The sequence below is a fragment of the Nematolebias whitei genome, chromosome 3 (genome assembly GCF_014905685.2).
Source record: "Nematolebias whitei isolate Nwh7 chromosome 3, NemWhi1, whole genome shotgun sequence".
Classification (NCBI taxonomy): Eukaryota; Metazoa; Chordata; class Actinopteri; order Cyprinodontiformes; family Rivulidae; genus Nematolebias; species Nematolebias whitei.
The window spans coordinates 29,457,735-29,483,538 of NC_056500.1; the positions used below are offsets into that span (position 1 = coordinate 29,457,735).

Genomic DNA, 25,804 nt, shown 5'->3' on the forward strand with positions numbered 1-25,804 from the left:
ATATATATATATATATATATATATATATATATATATCATATATATATTATATATATATATCATATATATTATTTGTTAGTAGAGTATTACATGTTCTTAAATATTTTGGTGTTTTAAATTTCTATTTTAGCTTTACTGGTTAAGAATTCTTCATCAAGATGCTATTGTTTCCACTCTACTGATTTCTTACAGAGATCAAGTAATATTTTGTGTTAAGCTGCACTTTCTGTGTAAACACATAGACAGACAAATTTTACTTGTATTATTGATTATTAATCATGACATGTAAGGACTCACCTCGCCTTGCTTTTGTTACAAGCTCCTGTTTGTGAATGTGATGCTGAGCATAATAACTTACATGCAGCTCTCTGACGGTCAGACAGGGCATAATCATTAAAGCAATTATCAAACCCAGATAGAAATCTTAGCAAGGGTGCATGAAAGCACCTTTAGGCATTAAAGTTTCCCGCAAGTCTAGATCTGTTATTCTGTCATGGAACATATCCTCTGCCATTTTGTAAACTCTTGCTCCTTACGGACCTTGCGGATCATGCATGCTGGGAAACAGCATGATGTTGCCCTTCTGAAGCCACTGGGTTTGGTCTGTTGGCTCGCTCTTATCTTTCCAAGGACAGTTCCTCAAAATGAACCGAAGAGCGTAAACTACATGAAACAGCAAGCAAAATAAGAAAGAAACAGCACGTCTCCTTGTATGTGTGTTTGTGGGAGAGAGATGTGAGGCCACCAAAAGCTTAAGCCTCCAGTGTGCTGTGCAGATAAGATTCATTAGATAGGTCAGTAAATGCAAGAGAGATGCACACATAGAGGGGGAGTGAGATTGAGCTTGCTGCTGCTCCAGCATGTTGACACAGATTTACAATGAGTCTCCCACTGCTTCACGCATTACAGTAACACACCATGTCAATAGCTCTCTGGGCTTGAAAAGAAGCAATGCCAAAGATGTCTGGGAGCGATGCCCTTCTCCTGATAACCAAAGTGTGTCTTGTAAGTAAAAAAGTGGTGTGGGGGAGTTGAAGATGCTAAAATTTTTCCCATTTGTTTCTCTGACAGTCTCGACATCTTATCCACTGTCTACTTCAACGTTTTTCTTTTTCACTTTTCTTGAGTCATTTTCTGTTCTTTCCATCACTCTCCATCACCGTTTAGTTTTTGTCTTTCTGACACCCTGCTACAAGTTCAGTCGGACGGGATTTAGACATTACCTCAATCCCCCTGTCTTCATCCTGATGGTTGCACACTGTTTCTATTACCCTCACTAGTTCACTGCACTACTCATCAGATTCTCTTTTACAAAAACTGGAGAGCTAACATAAAAAAAAAACCTGGAAGAAATAATCAACTAAAGTAACAAGAATGCCCCTGACAGCCTGAGAGAGAATGACCATCCATGCAAAGAACGTTGATAGTGATTAGTCAACTCAAGAAAGTAGATAAGCTTGAATTCAAATGACATTCTCAGCGAATCAGGCCACATAAAGAAGAAATAGAATTTGAACTGAACCAATGAACTCATACCCCTTTAAATCTGTATTTTAAGTCACTGGGCACCATAAATGAGTTGGTTTGATGTGTGACATTCACCTTGAAAAAATCTTGACATGAGCTCAGTTCTGTCTCTGTAATGAAGGCTGTGGCAATGAAACAGCTGGCCAACCACTTCAGCTAGTAAAACCATAATAATAGAGAGGGTTGGAAAGTCTTTTGGAAACCATTCAAAAGATGGACTTCAGGGCTGTTTTTGGGAGGCAGTTTGTGTTTTGGGGGAGGAGATAAACAGAAACTTGGATGGCATTAGACAACAGAAGGTCTAATGGTCCTAATCAGAGATGGTGTAGTGGTGCTACACATTGCACATGTTCGTGAGCTAGTGGCACCATTGCTAATTGGTGTATTGCAAGAAACATTTAGTGTAACAGATGGACGTCAACAATATTGTTCCAAAAAAGACCTACACAGCCTTTGTGGAAAATAACACTTGTCCAACTGAAATAAATTAAAGTAGCACTTTTTAAGGTAGCACATACATTGTGACTTTGAAAACCTCCACAGAGTGTATCCTTTACACATTTGCTGCCATGCTTTAGAAAAATCAGAACAACAATTCTATAGGTTTTGTATAAGGTTTTGTAAAGTAGAACTGTGTGCTGTCACCTATCTGATAGTGACTAGCTGAAGTCTGCAAGTGTCTTTTAGTCCATATCAGAGCCTCAAGCTCTAAATCCTGTTGGTTCTGATAGGAATCCCAACGCTTATAGTGGCTGCCATCTCCCAAACACTGACTGATGCTTCTTATCAGGACCACCACACTGCTGCCGCCAGCACATTTCCACATATGAGTAAATTATAAATCATCTGCACAAACATTCCCTCATACGCATTCAAACACAAATATGAGCATTCAAGCACATATACTGTATTTTTCTGCATTTATTCAAAAACACAGTAAAAACACAAGTTGGCCACATCTCACTGACAAAAGATCCTTCATTTTGACTTACATTATGCTTATTATTGACTGTAGGTGTATGGTGACAAGTTGAACAAACAAATCATCATAATAATTATTACAAAACCAAAATTTAACACCATCTCATATTTGTGTGAAAGTGCTAAGATTATTCAAATGTTGTAGAGTACTAGGAAATACTAAACAACCCATTTTAAGAAAGTCTTGTACCTGTGATGTTTATTTTTTTAATTTTCTTATTAATTATCTATTATTTTTATTTCGACATTGCTCATAATTGTGAAAAATTAAGGCTGTCCCCCCTCTCATTCTAACTCTCTTCACGCTGCCATATTCCTTATGTATATATAGTGTAGATTTATTAGATAGAGCCAGGGCCCCTGGACAGTCACCACTCAGCACTCCCTCAGATCAATAATTGGAAATATTAATTATATCACCTGAATGGCCCAGTCAGATGGGGGGTGTTTATGCTCCTGTTACCGAGCCGTGGAGCAATATGAGCTTTGATGGCCAACTAATGCGTATTAATGATCCCAGGACAAACATTACTCTATATTAAACCTGAATGAAAGCCAGAAGACATTGCACATATTGTATAGCTATTAGAGGTATTTAGTTGCAGTGCTGTAAGTAAGTGCTGTTGGTTTACTGTTTTTAAAGGACTTCCTTTTCAAAGTAATGAGATTTAAAAAAAAAAAAAACAGAACAAGATTTATAACATTTAAAACTAGATACCTTTTTTTTGTGTGTGTGTGTGTGTGTGTGGACAAATGTTCCCTTTTTAAATAATACAAAAGGTAAACAAAGACCAGAAATGTTTTAGCTGGAATGGAAATAAAAGCACTATTACTGCGTTCACTTCTGTTTTTTAAGGGCTTTTCAGCATGTATAGTTTGGGACTCTGCTACAGTAAACCCTATTAAAGTGTGAAATTTACCAACATAACTGGGATATGAAAATAACATGTACATCTATAATATTCCCATGTTAGTCAAGCATCGATTCAATTTAGATGTATCAAATCAGCCACGAATAGTTCAAGTACCAGAACAGCCAACCTTCAGTCTTTAAGATTAATGAACAGAGACAACGCAGCTGGATATTCCAGGCCTATTGCACACTACATTATGTACTGTAGGCCCTAGGGTTTCTATCTGACCCTCCATATGAGAAGTCAGCATGGTGGTGCTAAGAGCTTTAATTCAACTGACTCTGGGCATAACAGGGCAAATGAGGCAGCTCAATAAAAGCATATGGAACTTCAGATTTGTCAAAACCCTCGAAGCAGCAACAGTGTGTGGAGAGGGAAATGGAGAAAGACGGAGATTTACATCAAGATAAGAATATGATGTATTTTCCAAGATTACATAGACCAGTTTGAAGGTTTGCGAATTAAATAAAGTGTTTGTATAGCTGAGCCAAGCAAAGTCATGTCACTTTAACATCCACATGGTTAGGGTTGGTTAGGGTTTACAATATTCAAAATATTCAAGTGGTTTTATATAATACAGTATGTTTTGTTACCTCAAATATTTACCATTTTTCAACAGTATACACATGCCCCACATTATATATATTCAATGAGAATTGCACATTTCCACTTTATTCATCCATCCATCCATCCATTATACCCACTTCTTCCTTTTCCAGTCACAGGGGTCACTGGTGCCCATATACAGCAGTCACTATGCGAGAGGTGGGGGACATCCTGGAGAGGTCTCCAGTTCATCATTAGGACACAAAGAGACAAACGACACAAACAACTATCACTCACAGCTAGGAACAGTTACCAATCAGCCTAACATGCATGTTTTTTGTCTATGGGAGGAAACCAATGTACCCAGAGAAAACCCATGCACGGAGAGAACATGCAAACTCCACCCAGAAAGGTCCCAAGCTGGGATTTGATCCAGTGACCTTCTTGTTGAGAGGCAACAGATTTGCCAACTGAGCCACCCATAGTATAGTAATAACATATAGTTAAATAATAATAATAATAATAATATATGTGTCTGCCAATTGTGTGTTTTTGTGGTTTTTTGATTGCGAAAAATCTTTCATGATCCATGAAAATCTCGGAAAGTAATCATTGGATGTTCGTGACTTTTAGAGTCAACCCAATTCAAAATTGCCACCCTAAACAATCAACATTACAAATCACTAAAAATAGCTGTAACTCAGTCATTTACAAACATTAAACTAAAACTTAGTAGTGTGTAAGTAGCTGAGAGTCATCCTCAACTCATACTCTGAAGGGTACCAATTTGCACAGTGTCTTTCTTAAAAACTTTAGCAAGTGAAAGTGGATGATAATCAATGCTTGGAAAAGGCTACTTTTTAATTTAAATAAGTGCATGCAAATTATTAAATGTTTTCACTAATACAAAAATTGCGAAGAATCTCAGGAAACTTGCACAGTAAGACAAATGTCGCTGTATCGTACCCGTTTTCAAATGTTTTAGCTACACAATATTTGTTTTCATAATATATTCAATCTCTGATCTCACTGAGGCAGATGATAATTAAGATACAACAGTTTGGGGTTTGTAACATCATAAGAATTTTATCAGGGTGAAATCATATTTGTCAAAATAAACTCACTTGATTTGTCTGGATGGATGCATGGATGATGGATGATGGATGATGGATGATGGATGATGGATGGATGTTAAAATGAGTCTCAATTTTGCTGGACACTGCAAGCCATATTTCTGAAGCTGCTCATGATATCATGATCAGCTCCAGATTATCAGATGATAAAAGTATCACAATGCAGTTTAAAAAGTCATGATTCTTAAAATGTGTTTGACAAACTATGATTTAGTCCCTGGTATGTTGTGTCACATTTACAATCTAAATTAAAACAATGCATATGCAAATGAAAAGACAAACATTCTTTAAAAAAATATGTATATACTTTGTTTAAATCTAGACCCTGAAACCACATGTGCACACCAGTACTTGGAAAGGCAACAAAATATAAAAAAAATGTTGTGGCCATAAAAATAAAAAAAAAATATATATTTTTTTCATTTTATTTATTTCAGAGTAATTTTTATCATTTGGCATATTTTCAGTCTTACAAAATGCAAACAATAGATTTAGCAGAGTGTGCTGCAGAGAGGCAGGTGGCTCATTTATACTGTAAATATACGGTGTTTGTAGAGAACAGGTGCTTCACTTTTTCACTTTTTGTTTGAAAGTGAAAGGCATGGAGGTGGAATCCGACTATGGCAGCACTCTGCACAGAAGCCAGCTGATCTAAAAGTTTAAAGCACTTTAATCGCTTATTCTGTATTTTTTTAACCAACTCTTTCATTTATTATTTTTCTTTCATCTAATTCCACCTGCTCACGCAACCACTCATTTTAGTTATTACCGTATAAGAAAACCACTCCCAATCAAAGTTGGTTGATTTGGAAAACAACATTACTTGTAGTTTCATATAGTTTATTCATGGTACTCTAACCAAAAAAAAAATAAAATTAAAAAAAACAACTACGTTATCTATGTTAATGAAAGTTTTTCTTAGTAAAAGCACTTAAAATATGTAACTTAGATTCACCTTGTGTGAAAATTCATCTTTAAACGAAGACTTTGCATTTAATTTTCATTCTGTGTTCAAGGGAATTTTAACAAACCAAGCGCCATCAGCTGTGATAGTTCGGGACCATAAGGCATTGCTTTCGGGCAAATAAATAGACCATTAAGCTGGCATGTTGTAGGCTGAACAGTAACTAGCTTTGGAGAGAGCATCCTCCCACACGCAGGCTCCCTGCAGAGATGACTGAGATGGTGGAGAAGCCACATGGATTCGGATTCCTCCACCATACATCTAACCTTAAATCAGTGCTCAGCAGTGGTGGAGAAAGTACTCAAACACTGTACTTAAGTAAAAGTACAAAAAAACAGAAAAAAATGCACTCTAGTAAAAGTAGAAGTGCTACATTAACATTTTTACTTAAGTAAAAGTAAATAAGTACTTGCTTTTAAAATACTTAAAGTATTAAAAGTAAAAGTACTTCCTGAATGTATTACATAATGCAATGGTCTACATATCTTTAAGTCTGCCTACCATATGTATATTTCTGTAATACATTAATAGTATTGAGCCATTTTAATGAACGATGCTGCAGATAATTCATGTTTTTATTGTGTTTACTCTGTGACACAGTTCACACTTGGACTTGTGATTCTGTGCGTCAGAATTTCAGGGATGACCTGCAGAGTTAAATGCCATTAATCAAAATAAGAAAGAGGAATGATTATACCTTTGAAAGTTTTTATTTAACACAAAGCAAAACCAGTGTGTCATTTTAACTGCAGTAAACACATTTAAGTAAAAGTTGTCTGCCTGGAAAAAGGAGCATTAGACACAACTAACAAATAAATAGGCTCTGATCATTTCCACTGATATTTCAACTCCAGTTTGTCATCAACTCTAGTTAAAATACTGTCTATTCAACCTTGTAATGGGTCAATATAGAACAATATTTTAACTTCCTGACATCATTTTTAAAACTTGGACCTGAGTGTCAAGTCATTTGGAGACACCTCTTGTCTCCTAACATCCAATGAACTGACACATTTTAATATTGCAGCAAGAATTTCTTGTTCAAGTTCAGAAGAAGTTGGTTTTCAAAGTTTTTTGAGTCCAGTCTGGCTCTTTTGGGAGAGAGAAGCTGCCCTGTTGTACTGAGCAGTCTTTCAATAAGGCCATGGGTGGTGCATATCTTCTGGCTGACTCTTGCAGTGGAATACATTTTGGGTGTGTTGTGGGTGCACCCAGCTCAGTGACATATATACTAGAATATATGTAATTGGTCCAGCTCTTCTTGAAGGCAGGCCTAACGTTACCTACCCACTTTGCAGTGATTCAATGGACCAACTCCCCTCTCGACATTGGTTACTTTCAAAGTAACAAATAAATCCGCAACATGAATGTAACTTGTAATGCAACGCGTTATAGAAATGTAGTGTAGTAGAAAGTACAGATACTTGATGTAAAATGTAGTGGAGTAAAAGTATAAAGTACCCACATTTAACTCTACTTAATAAAGTACAGATACATGAAAAATGTACTTAAGTACAGTAACGAAGTATTTGTACTTAGTTACATCCCACCACTGGTGCTCAGGGTAGAACCTTCTTTGGTTTGTTTCAAATATACAAAATATAGGAAAGGTTAAGTTATATGTAAGTTTGTCTCAGATGTTGTTTTTTTGTTCTTTTCTACTTGAAAAAAAAAATCAGTCTTCAGGCTGCTTTGAGAGCTTGTGCAGTTTTAATGCAGTGGGTTCTGTAATCTGGCCATGCAAGATGAGGAGCAGTGCACCCTGTGGCTTGGCATTTCCATACTGTAAAATTATATACTGTTGCTCACTTTGTGCATTTCAAAGGAAGCACTTGTAGATGGGGAGCCACTCAGAAAACAAGAAGCTGAAGCCTTCACAAAAGGATCATGCTCCTCGTTTTCCCACAAAGACCTAGTTGCTGCTAGTTATTATTTACAGTGGGTAAATTTATGGAAAATGTTCTTCTAGGGAAGGTTACTCAGTTCCTCAAGGTGAGAATTGATACATTTATCACTTAATGAATTGGGCTTGGGCCTCTCACTCGTTCATCACCATGTTATTAAGACATTTTAAAATCCCATTATGGTGGTTCTCCTTGAACATGTCATGCTTTTATTGGATTGTCCTGTCTTTAAATGTGACCTTTTCATCCCTGTCCTGGAATTGGACAGAACAAGAAGATACAAAATAGGAAGAAGGGTCAAAACATACTTATGTGGCCCAAAATAATAATCATAATAATCATACTTATAATAATAATAATAATATGCCTGATAGCTTATACTGGTTTGACTTGGATGCTCAAAGAAGGCAAATGGTTTCAGGCAATAACTCTACCCTAATAATCACTAAAAATGTTTTACTTAAAAAAATGAGTGTGGTGAAAGGTCAGTCTTGTATTTGAGCAAATGTGTTAAAACTTTGGGAAACTTTTGGGTATAATTTATTAAAGTCTGGATGAATTATGTTTTATAATCCTTAGTTTTGGATTTAGTGATTTGTAGAGTCACTGTTGGCAGCAGATCTGTGGTTATATTGTGTATTATGTTTTAGTGCACACACATATTACACATATGCATTTGCAAGTGTAAAAACAGAAACATGTCAGCAGGAGGTACAATTTGAGAAGTTAAACAGCATCTTGTCAAAAACGGCTTCATGGTTCAAACTTTTCTCCAAAAATAAATTGAGCCCCGAGTTTGGTGAAACAGTTCAGCATGAACAACAATAATGAAAAAAGAAGGTTATAATGGGGGAGGAGGAGAGCGTGACAGCAAGACTGTGATGACAGAGGCATCTAATCCAGGCAATGCCATTCTTATCAGGGTCCAGTGGATTAGAGTGAGCCTTCTAACCAGAGAATTCTTCCTATCCAGACCCTCTCCACAGCCCAAGGGCCTGGATCAATAGGCCTGCATTGATCTCTCTCCTCTTGTGGCTGGATTCACTTTTGTTATAGGACTGCCATGGCCTTTTCATTTAGACACACATCTATCCCTGCTAGCTCTCATTCAGCTGCTGTGCAAACCTCAAAAATAGACATATAGGCTACACATAGCTAAATTTTACAGACTCAAAGTACCCTTCAAGTCCAAGTTCAAGTAAACTTTGTTGTCATTACCATCACATGTGGTACAAGAGATGGAATGAAATTATGTACACATTGTCCCAGTTACACCCGGAAATAGCAAAATATAAAGTCTAAAAAGAAAGTAAATAGGCATCAAAGATATACACAAAGATTTACGCTAAAACAAATGCCAAACGGTATGCTAAAACTGTGTTTCTCAAAGTGGGGGGGGACGTGGCCCCCCCTAGGGGTCTGCCAGGGGTCACTAGGAGGCCTCAGAAAGCTGGCGAGAAGAAGATTTAAAAAAAGCAAAAATTAAAAATAATACTAATAAAAATTGCAAAATAGGGTCATTTTTATCTGTCATTTCCAGATAAAAACGCTTGAGAGAGAGGTCAGACATCTTTTGCTGCGTTCATCTGGTCAACAGTTTGTCGAAAAGTTGGATTTTTTTCAGTGGGAATATAATACAGTGTTTAAAAATTGTTAATTAATAACATTTTTTATGCTCAGCAGCTGTAATAATTAATACAATAAAGTGAATAGAAGTTAAAACATTCTAAAAGTTGATGTTCCTTAACATATTTTGTAGCATTGTTTGTGGGTTTGCGAGAGGGGTCTCGGCCGGGGGTGGTGGGGTGGGTGGGTTGGGCATGGAAAAGTTTGTGAACCCCTGCGCTAAAATATCTAAGTTATACCCTGAACACTAATATTGTAAAGCAATACTGCATACCAACAGCAGCCCGAACATGAGTCTGTGATGAGCAGATAGGTATGAATGAATACAGCAACATAAGATAATCAGCAGCATGAGATCATCAGCAGCATGAGATCAGCAGCAACTTCAGCACTGAGTCAACATCTCTGCATGATAGTGTGTTGTTTTTCCATCCAGCTAAGACACTTTGATCAGTTTTGCAGAATTGCTGTTATAAGCGTGAGATGGCATTGATACTTTTGGCTTGTGGCTTCTTGTAACGACAAATGGCTTGAATCATCATTACTAACATCTTTGTTGCTTTGTTTTATTGTCTCCTCTTTTGTCTCCTCCAGATGACTCGCCCCATCCAGGTGAAACCTGCCGACAGCGAGAGTCGTGGAGGTAGTTGTCTTCTTTTCTTTATCATTTTATATGCTCCTATCATCTTCCCCTTTAATCCATTTGGCTCTGAATTCACCATTCCTAAGCTTTAAAATATACTTATCTACAGTTTTCTTTTCTTTTCTTTCTTTTTTTACTTACCGTTTATGTAATGTTTTGTTGCAGTTAAGTTCAAAATATAAATAACTTCATTTTTAGAGACACTCCTAATTGTGTCTGGATGTACGTGACATCAAATGTGAGCATCTATGATGGCATCTATAGTGCTTATCTGTAGTCATACTTCATCATTGTTCATTTGGTGCTGGTTCAAATCCTCATGGTTCCTAGATTAATCCTTTTGTAGTCCTAGCCTGCCTGTGTTTTTATGTCTTTAATTGAGTAAAGAATGAGCTACTGAAGGTTTCTAGGCCTCTGATTGGCTTTCTGACTGCCAATCTCTCGCCTCATGTCTCTTATTCCAAGTACATTATTGTTTCATTGTAAGTAAGATAGTGATTAGGCTTTCTTCAACAATCATATCCACACTATAGCCTTGTTAAAGCCCACACTGCTTGATCTGTAGTAAACTGTATAGACACAGAGCAAATGGAACAGCCGCATGTAACGACTGCCAAACAATCAATACATTTGCAGAGCGTTTGCCAAGATCCTCATTACTTGGCCTTAATTCTGTCGTCTTTGATCTCTCCCATTTTTGGAGGCTTTCATTTACACTCTGCCTATCTGCATATATGTTAATATACTGAGAAGGCATCCTTCAAGTCAGAGACAGAGACAATGAACCTTGTTGTTATTTTTCTGTGCACATCTCATGTGTCTTTCGGTGACAAAGCAATGCTTTTTTGTTGTCATTTAGAGGAAGCCAAATTAGAAATCTGGACGTGGAAAACAGAGGAATGGAAAATTCAGAACTGATGCCAAATGTGTACAGCTGCCGTGCAGCACTTCAGAGGCTTTACCTCAAAACCCCTGCCTGTTTTGGGTGAATTAGGATGGCTGGCCACTTGGCTGTCTGTCAGATGTACAATCTTCAAAGGACAGCATAACCCCCTGGGATGAACAGAGGAAAGGCCAATAAAAGATCACTCTCAATGCCCCAAGATTTTCTTTCTTTCATTCTTTCTTTCTTTCCTTCTTCATTCCTTTCGTTCCTGCAGTCATTCATTTGGAGCTTTAAAGGAGCAAGGAGACAAGCAAAAAGGGTCTTGCGCTGTCACGATTGATGCCCCCTATAGCTCCATTGATTTTGCCATTGTGGTGTGGTGTGTCCACATTAACAACGACACTCAGCTGTCTCTTTACTTGGCGGTGAGTGGCCGGTTTTAAAGCTCCCAGGACGCAAAAGTCAGTGTGGGGTCCTCTTACCGGCCAGTGGCTGGGACCTCACTGAAGAACAAACGAGTGCTGGAACAGACTGGAGAGTTGCACATCATCCTAAATGAACAGGTCAGAGCACCACTAAGGGGCAATCAAACACAACTTTAACAGGTTAGGAGGCAGAAGTAAAAAGTTGATGCAGGGACTGTGTGAAGGAGAGATGGATCTGATAAGTCCTTTTCAAATCTCCTGTTCTCATATTGCTTCTAATCTGCCGGCCTAAATTCCTCCATTAATAATCACTGGCAAAGATAATTTAGCTTTTCATATCTGGATCTGTCTTTGGCAGATCGACTGTGATGCTTATGCTCCTCCATGGCCTACTTTTTGCAAGATTTAGCTGCTTATTTGCTATAATTCTTCTTTGTCCAATAATCATTGTGATAATTAACTGTCAAAATTGCCTAGATTAATTTTTGTTGCTGTTCTGATACTTATTTGCTTGCAAGACAAAAAATTCAGCTTAGTGTATGGAAGCTAGAAATGTGAATGCTAAAAAAAGAAAAACATATTAATTAGTATTTCATTGCTGTCAAAGGTAGGGCATTAGAGACAACATGCTCAGTCTCTCAGCGACCACACTGCTAGCCCGATAAGGGCACATGTTTCTGAGTGAATTCAGTCACATCACAACACACGGTCAGACTAATTAGTCCCTTAATCTCATTACGGTGCAGGCAGTTCAGATCACCTGTGCCAGGTTGCTGTCCATTAGGAAAAGATGTTACTGTGGTTGTATGCCCGCTAGACCTCCACTTCTCCTGGAGGAACTATCTGCTGTTATTAAGACTAGACAGGGCCAGATGGGATCAGTGTATCACCAGTTATTGTTGCTGTAAAAACCCAAATCCATCCAGCTATCAAACAGGAAGACAGTAGGACATATTGTAGGACATTTGAACATCTGATCAAAACTGAGCACACAGATCTAGACGGTAAGAACAATTCAACTGCAGAAAAACTTGATAGAATCTATGAGGAAACCATTTTTTTTCCTAGCAGAAATTAAAGCAAATATACACGGTAGAGTAAGTCTATCCAAATACTCTGTCAGCCCTCGCTGCCGTCTAACAAAGACACACTGTGAAATGAATATTAATGGCCAATCACCCACCTAATCTAGCAGAACAGCAGCCGTTACATATTGAGCCACCAGCACGGTGAACGTCTCCGTCACTGATGACGTGGAGCGTTCAGGGTTGTTTGTTTGGGTGGTTAAAAAGATGCAGCACGGTGGCAGCAGGCCCCTGTCTTGCTCGTTTTCTTATCATGGGTCTCTGATATAACATACACGGATTTTTTTTATCAAACCTGGCACTGATGAGTTACACTGAAGCTGCTGATATTTTATTTTGAAAGGACCGTTTCGTGCCTCCTCAGAGCTTGTGTTCTTTAAAAAGGTTGAATCAGATTGAACTGCTCTGATTTCATTCTAAACCTGATAGAGCATCCTTCCCTTAGCGCTGCACCATTACTACCTGGCACTTCTGGTTTCTGGATTTCATAAACTGTCGTTGCGTATGATTTTCAGTGTCTGTCATTTTCTCTTAGTTCGAGATGCATCCTGCTGACAAACTGAGTGCTTATTCGGTGCAATTGCTGCATGTTCACCTTGTTGTAAAAAACTCTGCTCGTTTTCCAGTTTAACCCATTTGTTGATGTTTTTCGCTCAGAGATTGTTCAGAAAGCAGAAACTGGAGCAGACTAGCTGTCAGCTGGGGCTCTGTTGGTGTTGCAGCAGGCCTGCCTGGCACAGCTAGAGCTGCAACCCACTGAGGAGGCCTGGATTAGAAACAGGCTCTGGCATTTTCAAGGCAGGCCTGCCCCCACTCGCACACCCACACAGAGAGGACAAACTCATGCAGTACATTTGGTTATGACACACACACACGATTATTATCTTGCTGAAAGACACCAAATATTAGGCTTCAGGCATATGACAAAGGGATGTGCCCAGTTTTTACCGTGTGTCTCCATATTTACATGCAGACATGCCATATACTGTACATAAATGGCTTGAGCCAGTTTTATTTTTACGAGCCCTGCCTTGTGTTCCTATGTTTACACCACTGAATGACAAAGAAAAGGGCTGCTTTCCAATCACTGAAATGTGAAAGAACAATGAAAAAAGAGGCAATAGGTTAAATGGATTGTGAAGACAAGAAAGAAATGTTCAAGAGAGCAGATCTACATGCACTGTTGCTGTTATGTAGTTTTATGATGAACAAATCTGATATAAAAAAACAACAAAGTGGTCCATGTATTAAACATCAGTAGTGTTCTTCTTCTTCTTCCTTTTTTATACTAGAGAAACAAGTGTCTTGTGCCAGAGCAGCTCAGTAATGAACCAGACAGGAAGGCCTCTAAGCTCCACTGATCCCCTTTAGAAAAGTCAGGAGGAACGAAGGAGAGAAAGAGAGAGAGACAGGGGTAGTTAGGGGGAGAGGAATGAAAAGACAAATGGTGAAAGTAGAGAGGTGAGAAAAGGGAATTTGTTGTGAGGCACTAAAAAAGAGGGGAGATGGAGAGAAAAGGAGCAAAATAAACATAGGAAAGTGAAGATAAACCTGTGAGAGAAAGGGACAGCAAGGTTTTCTGCTCTCGTTGGATGGAAGAAAATTATAGATTACTGTTCCCAATGTGCTTGGCTGGGCATGAATGGAGAGCTCTTGAAATAGTGGGGAGCGTGTTCAGAGGTTGCGAGGATCAGGGTGAACTAATCCAATACTGAGGCCAGTTCTGGGTCTCCTACATTTAGAGCTCCCACTTCTTGTCCAAATCCCTCAGAGTAGCAGTCTTACATAAACTATACTTTGCTCACCAAGAGTTCAGTCACCTAATTCCACTGAGCTGAATGTTTTAAGCTTGTACATTGGCTCTCACATCAGCATGAGCTAGTTTATTTTGAAGCTAGGCTGGGCTAGGGCAAATGAGATCTATGGATGAAAGACAAGCAGTAAGAGATGATGAAATAATTTCTTTAGGGATGTGTTTTGCTCCTGCGGGTCAGATTGCGCTGAGGTTGTAGGAGCTGTGCTGTGTTAGTGGAAGAAGTAAATCACAGCATTTCACTAATACAAAGAGTGGGTGGAGATCAATTAACCTTATCTAAGAAACTACTAATAACTCAAACATGTTGACAAGGTAACAAATTGGAATGTGATTTAATGAGTTTAGCAAGCTGGAAAATAAAGCATTTCAACACACACACACACACACCATATTATACTCTTTTTTTTTAAAAGCCAAGCAAACAAATTATGGCAAGTTCTGTGCTGCAGTCAGCAAATATATCAGAAACGAGAAGACAAAGGCGAAACTTTAACCTTAATCACAGACCCCACACACGCTAAAATGACGTGGCAGCTATTGCTTATGTGTGCGTTCACAAGGGTGAGTATACAGTATGTGAAGGGTGAAAATATGATGTAAAAAAACAAAAAGGTTGTGAAAGCCCATGTTGTCTGGAGTTGCATCGTTATTAAATAAATGAAAAAAAAAAAAGAAAGCTTATCTTCAGAACATAGAAGCTACTGTAAAATATGTTCTACCTATTAGGCTAATAGCTTTCTTTAAGCATTTCATTTAGTATAACTAAACAATATTTCTTCAACAGTTCTGTGATAAAATATTGTTAAGTTGATGATTTTATAAAGGTTTATAGGAAAGTGTTTCAAAAGTGTATTTTACAATCACTCGTAGGTGCAGACCTTTGAATCAGATACAATTTTACCTTCAAATGCAGTGGTTATTGACTGTGCAGATGATTGCCATACTTCCCTTTGTACATACGTACACCAGCTAAATACTTAATACAATTAAAAAACACACATGCTGGCGCACATATCCTTTCTGCCCTGTCCCTTGCTCTTTGCAGTGGTTTTGTGGCGTAGGCGGATCAGCAAAGGTTATTGTTGAACACAGAAAGGAAAGGTCAGAAATCATGTTTAGTTTTCCTGGGGCTGCAAGGTAATTCCAGCCAGCAGATTGTGTTCAGACAAGCAAGCAGGCAGGGCAGGCCAGTGGTGGAGATCATGCAGAAGGAAGCGAGGCGGGGATGGGGACAAGGTTATCCAGTCAGCCGCTGCCTCTCAGCCCCTTCGCTGTCACCCTTAATAACAGCCTCTCTCTTATCACCGCAACAATCACCTTGAGAAACAAACTTGTCTTCTTTGAGAGAGGGATAGAGATGGGTAAGAGGTGGCCCTTGTATGCATCTACGATGCTGTTCTCATTACAATGACCCCACCTCTGTGGGGAAAGACTAACTGCAGCTCAGTTTAGCTCAGTTTTTTTCTACCTTTTATAATTCTTGCAACCTCTTTTCTCTTTTAATTTGCTGCTTTTTTTTTAAAGTTCTGTTTGACCTCACCTACACACACATTGTCCATAATTTGAGCCATTTTATGTAGTAACTGTAATATTCTCTCTTGCTTTGGATTAAACATTGGGAAAACTGCTAATAACTACAACCCAACCTATATCATTATGTTGCAGTCCATTATTACCATAAATGTTTTCCTGGGGGGAAAAAAACTGTCCAATGAGTCGACTTTAACTTTGTTATATAGCTTTTGCTTAAGTCCCTTCAGTCATAGGCATTGCGTCAATTATATGTGAAGGGGACGTGTCCCCCCCACATTTATATATTAATTTCCCCCCCCTCCCCCCATATTTACCATGAAATATTAGTTCAACCAGTGCTGTTTCTATTGCTTCGTGAATTAATCCATTTCACTTGATTAATAGAATGCTCAAACCACTAAATGTCCACTCCGTGTTTCCCTGGTTACCTACAACAACTCCACACCACATGCAGTGTTTCCCCGAGGTCCACTGCCTTGGCAGGTTGCTCACAAGAGGAGGAGGGGGAGATACCTCTGTTTTGTGAGCTAGCTTAGCATCACATTAGTGCTGGCAGTTGTTGACGGGGTGGGAGTTAGGATGTGTGAGAGGAATGGAGTACGACGTCTGTTGTATCTTAGCTAACACATCTGTATTTTGTGCTGCTAGCTTAGCACTAAGTCAGTTCTGGCAGTTTTTGACGTGGGGGTGGGGGAGGGGGGCTTGAGAGAAGTTTCATGTGCTCAATTCACACAAGGAGGGCTGTTGGTCAGGTTAATTATTGTTGGGCCATTAACTCCAAAATAGTTATTGAATCCAGTGTTATGTAGATAAATGTAGATGTTTAACAACCCATGAAAATACACCAGAATGCCGGAAATGGGAAATGTCATCTACTTTATTCAAAATTTTCTGGGGGAGGACCCCCAGATCCCACACAGACATACACACAGATCAATATGCCCCCCCCCTCGAACATTACAAATAATTCTGATGCCAATACCTTCAGTGCCGTTGCATTATGAAATGTGGATTGTAAAAAAATTTAATTTAAAACACAAAGGGATTTTTTTTATTACACTCTGATGTAAATTTCTTTAAATTGCTAGCAAGACAATACCTCTAATACTGAGCATTACAGTGAACAAAAATATTTTATTTATGTATTTATTTACTGGTTACTTTGTCCTTCTTCTAGGACTTTTTATTTTGTATTGACTGTTTCATTTTCACTCACCCATACTTGCGTGTTGTAGGAAATAAAATCTGTTCACTGGGAGCATAGTGTTTGTGTTCAGTGTGTATACGTGTGTGCTTGTGTGTCTGTGTATGTGGGAGGAGGGGAGGCTATATCGTAGGATTCAGTCAGTTTTCTGAATTGTTCAGCTTATTACAGTAATGATTGTACTTTTTTGTGCAAATCATTTTAATTGACAAAATAATTTCTGTGATATAAAAACCTCTGGCATATGTTCCCACAGCAGAAAATGCCAAGCCTATACCTGAGGCTGTGAAGCTCATGCATCAATTTGTTTGTGTGTGTGTGTGTGCACACTCTCCTCAGACATGGTGCTCAGTGATTGCAGTGGAGCTGAAGGGGGCCAAGCAAAGGCTCTGATTGGACGACAGGTTCTTAGAAACCTTTGCCAAATCACTGCAATCACCCGTTTGCGTCTTCTTTCTGCTTTAATGACACCACTTCATGGGGAACGAGGCTCATCAAGCATCCCACACACACACACACACAACACACAAATACACACTTTGACTCACGCACTAAGGTCAGGCTTGGCAGTTTAAGCGGGGTTTTGCAGACCTCCAAACAGGGAAAGACTGTCTATCAGCAGATGGTTGTAGAGTGAGGCTGACTGGCGACACATGGACTTTGGTGAATGTTTATACGCTCACATAAATGTAACACTCATAACTAAGCAATGTAAGAGTTGGTGTTCATTTTAGCTTAGAAATAATAATAAAAACAAACGCACACAAAAAAACAACTCTACAAAATTACATCAAGATAGAAGGTAACAAAAAAAACAACTGGATACACTTAATGTAAAAGAGAACTTTATCTTTAGAAGCTGGTCTTGTGAACAAACACAAATTTTAGTGCTTGCCCTCCATGATTCACTGGTAATATTCCAGTCCTGAATTTTGTGTCCCAGTTTTGTGAGACCTTTGCTCTGCACACTTCATGTGGGCAGAAAATGTTAATTTTGTTTACCGATTCAAGGCAAAGACTAATGGTGAATGGCACCTCTTTTTACTAACACTAAATTATATTTAGTTAATTAATTTTCCAGATTCACATTTATTGCTGTGTATCACTTCCGTATAAATAATAATGTCAGCTTGGATATTTGAATAATCTTTTGTTTCCACATTATATATGTGCTCATAATTGCAGTAACGCATTTTAGAAGACATTTTTGATCTCCACGTGCAAACATAGTGCATGAACAGAAAGCAAAATCAAAAAATCAAAAACAAAGAAACAAAATGTTACTGAGAAAACAACAAGCTGTAAAATTAGATCTCTATTCATTACTGTTCCGGTAATTCAACTGGCTCTCCATGTCTTTCCTTCCAATCACTCTTTTCTTTTATCTCTCCATCTCAGGATATTAACTCCATTAGCCTCTCATATCACCCCCTGTCTTTCTCACTGTCAGTCACTTCCCTTAAATCACTGCACCAGTGGACTGGAAAGGACACCTGATCCAGCCAAATGATTTGAGCACAGATTTGGAAGCAGTGGATTAAAGAGAGATTAGTACTCTTGCAAGAAAAAAAAAAGAAAAAGTATTTGGTAAAATATTGCACAAATGCCCCTCATGCCTTTAATGCTTCTCATGTCCACATTGACCTCAGCTTTGGCAGTTTTATGAAAGTTTAAAAAGTCAAAGATGTCAAATGTGAGTATTTGAAGTCATGTAATGACATGGTTGCGAAGCACCATTAAGGAATTCCATTGTTGGTTCAGTGGACACTGTAAAGAGCATTTTGAATGATGCCCAACTTACCTGTCTTTTTTTTTTTTTTTTTTGTCTCACCTGCTAAAACTACAAATTGTTCTGACAATGTGCTCACATTGTTACACCGTTTTATGATTACCTACCCACCCACTCTCCATCTTCCATATTTTGTCCTATCTGCCAATCAAACGAGTGTAAAAGTAATAAAGAAAAAGCAATCATTTTGGGGTTGTAAAAACTGCTGCAGCTGGAACAATGACCGGGGTAACCTTTGCTTAGGGGCATGAAGGAAGAAGGTTTAACATTTTTCATTAGTATTACCTCTGACTGCCTCATTACCACACCTCTGCTGTCAAATTACTGTTCGAGTGTTGGTGAGGCCTTGGTCAGATGAGCCTGGCCTTAATACAGTTCATAGTAACTCATTGTATAATGCTGTATATTTACTTACAATTAACCTCATCTTCAAACAATTCAATTCATTTCAGTTTCTTTATATAATGCCAAGTCACAACAGAAGTCATCTCAAGGCACTGGACAGAAATATTCATATATTTAAAATAAGTTAACACTGTTTATCTAAGAAGACAGCTTTGAATTTAACTCCATCGCTGAACTTTAACTGATTGTTATTTGGTATTATACGTGTATTAACTTTATATAATCTCTCAGGTGTGCTTTATTTTACTTTTATAACCCGTATTTATTTGTTTTACTCCACTGAATCATTCTCTAGATCCAACTCTTCAAAAAAACTGGTTCAGATCTTTTGAAGTGGGCTTTACTGGCAAGTTTGCGTGCGATATCGTATCTACATGTTCAGGATTTTTGTGTTACCTCCTCCATCCAGCGTCAAAGGCAATGTGCTGAAAAAACGTCCTAAAGCAAAAACAACTACATTTCTGTTTGGATAGTAACGTTTTCACGAGTTTCATCTGGAGTAATAAGAGGGCAATCGTACTCAAAAAAAGGATTCCAATATGGCGTAGGATTCAACCGGCTCATGAAGACAAAAGGCGGTGCACGTGTGTATGTCCTCACGTACGTGACGTCAAAGATGATTCAGATTATTTGAGGGCAACGTCTGGAATTAATCAATAAATTCAAGTACTGAAAATTTGGGAAAAGAAATTTGTTGAAACTACTCGGAAAAATAAAGGTGTATGAACTTATAATACATTTTTAAGTTGTTGCAACTCATTTAATTTATCTAACATCTACTGTTTGGTCTTATAGTGTATTCTTTACATAAACGTTTCTTTCTTCTTCTTCTAAAAGTAGGAGCAGGAACTAGCTGCAGCACTTCTGCAGTTCCAGTAGAAACATCATCATATTTCTGTCAGTATTACTGTATAATGTAAAATTGAAAATAGTGTAAAGCCTTAAAAAATTGTATTTGCCATCTTTATATGTTCTTCTTTCAGCTATTCCCTTTCTCAAGGTTACAACACCAAACTAACTCGTACAAAGACAGCAATTGGTTTTATGCTGGATGCTTTTCCTAATGCAACCAACAGACCACTGAGCTACCACAGCCTTCTGTGTGGAGCAGCGCGCTGCCATATAGTGTGCCCGGGGGCAGATGGTGGGAGTCAAGGACCTTGTTCATCCCATCCTTCTTTTTATCCATCCATTATCTCCTACTTGTTTCAGAGTTTGGTCACATGGAAAACAGCTTGAGCAGAGAGGCCCAGACATCTTTTTTCACAATCACCTCTTATAGTTTTTCCAAGAGGATTCCACGACATTCCTGGGCCAGTTGAGAGACATGTTTCCAGCGTGTCCTGGGTATTCCCTGAAAAAATTGATCCCTCTACTCACCAGGACCTGTCACTCTGTACCACCTCAGACAAAAAACAAAACAAAACACTATTTCTATAGAAGTCCTTAGGATGAAGGATGAAAAATCTCAGCAAAAAAAAGAAAGCATCTAGATGACCTGACTGAATATTGTTGGATTTGATACCTGGATTATTGAGCATGAACTTTGGCACACTATTTCTCTTCTTATACACAATGTAACACTTGCCCACTTGAATATCTTGGCCCAAGAACAATGAGGTTTGCTTGCATTCCCTGGTAAATACCAGCCCAGAAAAACACTCATCTCAAGAACTATGAACATTCACTATTCAAATCCTTCAGCGATGGTGGACATCGGCATATTGATTGTAATATTTATAATGTCCACATTAGGAAACAAAGCAATATTTTCAGTTTTATATCGTTGTGAAATCAATTAGAATTATTTTTTTTACAAAAGCAACTCAGTTTAGTTTTGTGTGCATTTCAATAAACTATAGGACTTAAAATGTGCACTACCTTCATAACCAGAATATCAGAGGGTTATGTAAATGGCAGCAGTTCTTTGTGATCTTGGCCCCTCTCAAACTAGCTGCTTGCTTGTAAATCCAGTCAGAGTTAAACTATATTTCTTCAATCTGAGGTAGTTCAAAAAGGTTTCTATAGCAGGTAAAATATTAATTGTTCATAACCATTCAAAAGAACATCATTTTAAAAGATTAAAGTACATTTTAATGAATCTTTCAGATGGACTAATGTTGTAAAGGTTTCCTGGCAAATCAGACTCTTTACAAAAAAAACCTTCTTAAGTAAAAGTTCAGACGCTTTAATACTCTGGAGCTTGGAGCCAGGTCCAAGAATTGATCATCTCATTGCCTCTTTATAATAATTAAAAACTATATATATATATAAAAGCATCCCAAAATATCAATAGTCAAGGTTGCAATGAAAAATAAGCAGATAGAAAAACAAGACTTCATGTGTGACAGCTGTACCTTTGGCTGTAGAAACTTTCACCTGGCACTCAAACCATACTAAGAGAATAAAAGCTTCATAGAGCACTTTGATAATAAAGATAATTATTTGATGATATCTAAGAGCTAAACTGTCTTTCCATGTGAGATTAGGTTCCGAGTTTGACTTAGACTAATGAAGGAAGTGAAGCACTGGTGCGATAAGAAAGAGCTCCCCATCTGAAACAGGTGTTATTTGTTGTAGAATGACAACAACTGATAGAGATCTACATATGTGTTTTTTTCCCCTTCTATTATTACATCACACATCTTCTTTCTCTCATGCTCCATATACCCCACAGCCATAAACTTGTCAAAAAAGCCAAAACATGGCACACCTTTAGTTGAAATATAAATAAACCCATTCGTTACCTATTGATTTTCTTACCATTAGGGAAGGGAATGGCTTGGTGGTTGTTGATGTGGAAGATATTGTGGGTCAATATTATGTTGCTCTTAAAAGCCGCAGGGGATTTCCAAGAAATTCACCAAGAGCTGAGAAAAGTGTCCATTCCTAATATTAAGAAAATGTCTGAGTGAGTTCAGGGACATCTGCCGAGCATTAATGCTATTAGGGAATCTGGGAGCTGTTGCAGCTGCAGTGTGCTTTGGGGAAAGGTAGAGCCCTGGACAGATGCCTGCCTGAACTGCTGGCACACATCAACCTAATACTCTAGATTGGAAGTAGGGATTGATTCTTGAATGTTAAAATGAAACCCTGAAGCACTATTGCAATCGTCTTACTTTGACTGCTGGAGGAAAATGTGCTTTTGGTGATTTGGCATCTTATTGCGAAATCTTTTCATTCACAGCAGCTCAAATCCGACAGGAGAGACATGTTTAATCAAGATGTAAGACAGGAGGGCATCAACTTTAGGGTGCACAGCAGGAGTAATGATGGCTATTGTACAGCAATAACATGAAGAGAAGGACAAGGAGAAATTGGAGGTTGAGATGCTCTGGGATACTGAAGTCCCTGCCTTGCTGCCTGTCGGCACATTTGGATAGTTACCTCACACTTTCCCACTACCCACTTTCCCCTCCCGCTTGTTATTTTAGGAATCTATTCTCGGCCTGCCAGCGTGTACAATCTGAATTATTTATCTTGAGAAATGGGATCTCTGCATGACTGAGAAGCAGGACTTTATTTGTAGTGTTTCATTTCATTAAGTAAACAAAGTGATCACACTGATAAGAATTTGCCACACATGGACTTTTAGTACAATAAAGCAATTTGATTGTAATTGTGATTTCATCAAAATTATTCCTTGATTGCTGTTTATCATTAGGCTGCACAATTTCTTGATCAAACTGAAAACTTAAGGGAGCACACTGAAATATGCTAAGTTACATTTTCCCTCATTTAGGATGAATTGAACTTTTAGCCATATTTAGCCTTTTGAGACTGATTAATTTGTTTCTTATTCTGTAGCTTAGCTATGCCCTTACAATATTTTTGGCACATGATGAGGGCAAATAGCATATTTCCATTTTTATCACATAGGCCAACCATGAGAACATAAAAAAAAAAAACAAAAAAAAAAAAAACAGAGTTGCATCTCAGTACGACATGAATGTGACCTACAACTGCACAGAGCCAGCATACAGTGACAAGGCAGAGGAAACAAAAGGGTTCTGTCAAAATCCTGCGCTATCTCGCAGTTGTCTGTGAATTTTTTTTCTTTGCTCATCTGTGCATGTCACACAGCCTTGCCTTCTATCTGGATGATATTAATAAAAAGTGAATGAGGGACTAATCAAAGATCACAATATTTTACCTTTGATGGGCAGGTTTCTTTCTGCTGCTCCTTTCTTCGGGGGTTGCCGCAGCGAGCAAACTTACATGAAAGATTTGGCAACTGCTTTATGCCAGATGCCCTTTCTGATCCAAACTGGGCATAAATTTGCAACTTCAGGATTACAAAACCCTGCAGCACTGACCACCAAGCTAACACAGCCCCCATATTTTACCCTTGATATAGATGCATATTGTATTCTGCTGGCAGGAGAGGGTCAGCGTTTAGGTCAGCTCTGATTTGACATTAGGATTCAATGAAACATTTTCTCTCTGGCTCACTCATCCAGTTATTTTCTGCCATTCCCTCTATTTTAAACACCCTACTCCTTCAATACCTACCTCTGTCCACCTAGCCTGGCCCGCCTGACTCCAGCCAAAGGGTAAATGTAGCTCGGGAGTAGTGTGACACCTCCACCATAAAGTCTTGAGGCCTGCCATTTGACCCAGATCCTACCCTCACAACATCTTGCTCCTCTCCTTCTCTTTGCCTTTGCTGCAGAACACATCTCTTTATCTCCATCCCCTCAGTGACCTCCAAAATAGACAAAATGAATCTCAGGGACCAAATGGCTTTTCTGTCAAACTTGCCTCAGTTCAAATGTTCACATATTTTGTTGAATACCAATGCTGATAGTGAAAAGTGTCAATGTAGGATTTTTTTCTGCATACAAAAACGTGATTTGATTTCAATTTATGCTACAAAAAATGACTAACACTGCAGTCTAATTACTGTAAACTAGCGGCATTTGCCCTGAAATAGAGATGAAAAGCATTAGCTGCAAATGGCTTATTTTTAAAGTAAAAAAGTGTGCTGAATGATTAACACAGAGCATCATTTTTCAAAGCTCTAATTAGTTTTACCATTTCGACCCCAAAGTACAAGTAGGACACATGAACAAGGTATTTGTTAATGTCAAATTCATTTACAAGACAAAACCACAGAAGATTTGTGAAGAGTTAAAATAAGTCATGGGCACGACAATGCAACAATAGTTAGCTCAAAATTATTACCCCACACCACAGAAGGCTAAAAGGCAAACATGTTTTTTGCCCGTTTCTATAAATGTCTATTGTGTTAGCAAAATATTGCAGTCCTCAACAGTTAATTTCTAAAGGAAAATCTATAATTGGTTAACATTTGGAGTCATCCTAGATGACATCCATAGCTTACTGGCAGCTATATTAGAAAAGACAAAAATGGCTGTAATCAGTCAATTTGTTGGAATTGTGAAGCATTAGACTAATATGCAGACAGATACGAGGAGATCAAAGGTTAAACTGAAAAAGCTCATTAACAAAGTAAAACAAAAAAGCTAATGTGACAGCAAAACTTTACAAGAAAATTCAAATGGTCACAAGAAACGTGAAACAAACCTTCAGACCTGGAGACCAATGGTGCAGAACAGATGAGTGGTGAAACAGAGGCTGAATAAGTAGAGCAGAGATAAGTGGAAAATGAAAACACCTGGGATGATTGCTGATAGGGGACAGGTGAGGATAGGGGAGTGGTGGCGCATAGGTTAAAGAGGTGGGCCTGTGATTCGAAGATCGCCGGTTCACGCCCCGGCCCCGACAACATCAAAATTGTGGGTGGGGTAGGTGAAGCACCCACACTTGCCCCCACCCCCACCCTCATTCGCCCCACTCTGGGCCCATGAGCAAGGCCCTTGACCCCCATCTGCTCCCTAAACAGGTCTCTCTTGAGAATGAGTTATCGTGGCTCAATGAGACCACCTGGATAAATAAAGGGTAAATGAAGGAAGAAAAAAAAACCTCCATCCCATCTCATCATAAGACAATCTTACTATAAAACTGTGGCTTGAAAGGTGAAGGTGCATTCCTTTAAGGAATGCTAGGCCAATTTAGGACATAATAAGGTTTCCAAACTTCGACCTACAAAAAGTCTCCAATGACGTTTCTTATATGTATATGTATATTTACACAAGTATATGTGAATATACAGTACATGTACATATGCATATGCATGTACATGTGTATCTATGCATACAATATATAGATTAATCATGAATGTAGTACTCCCTACCACCTTGTGCATGTGCATATTGTATTTTACCAAATTTGTGTATTCTGCTTCTTTTTTTTGTTTGTTTCATATGTTTTTTTTCTGCATAATTAGAACATGCCACTGGATGCCTCAAATTCCCCTGTGGGGATAATAAAGTATCTATCTATCCATCTATCCATCTATCTATCTATCTATCTATCTATCTATCTATCTATCTATCTATC

General features: G+C 38.3%; 1 protein-coding gene across 1 annotated transcript in view; it reads left to right on the forward strand.

Annotated features, from left to right (window-relative positions):
• Window positions 1–25,804, forward strand: part of celf5a (cugbp, Elav-like family member 5a) — a gene marked incomplete in the record, with an annotated part of 272,946 nt that overhangs the window by 140,019 nt on the left and 107,123 nt on the right. The window contains 1 exon segment of the mRNA XM_037698180.1: window positions 10,190–10,238. Within this exon segment, the coding sequence (XP_037554108.1) occupies window positions 10,190–10,238 (49 nt within the window).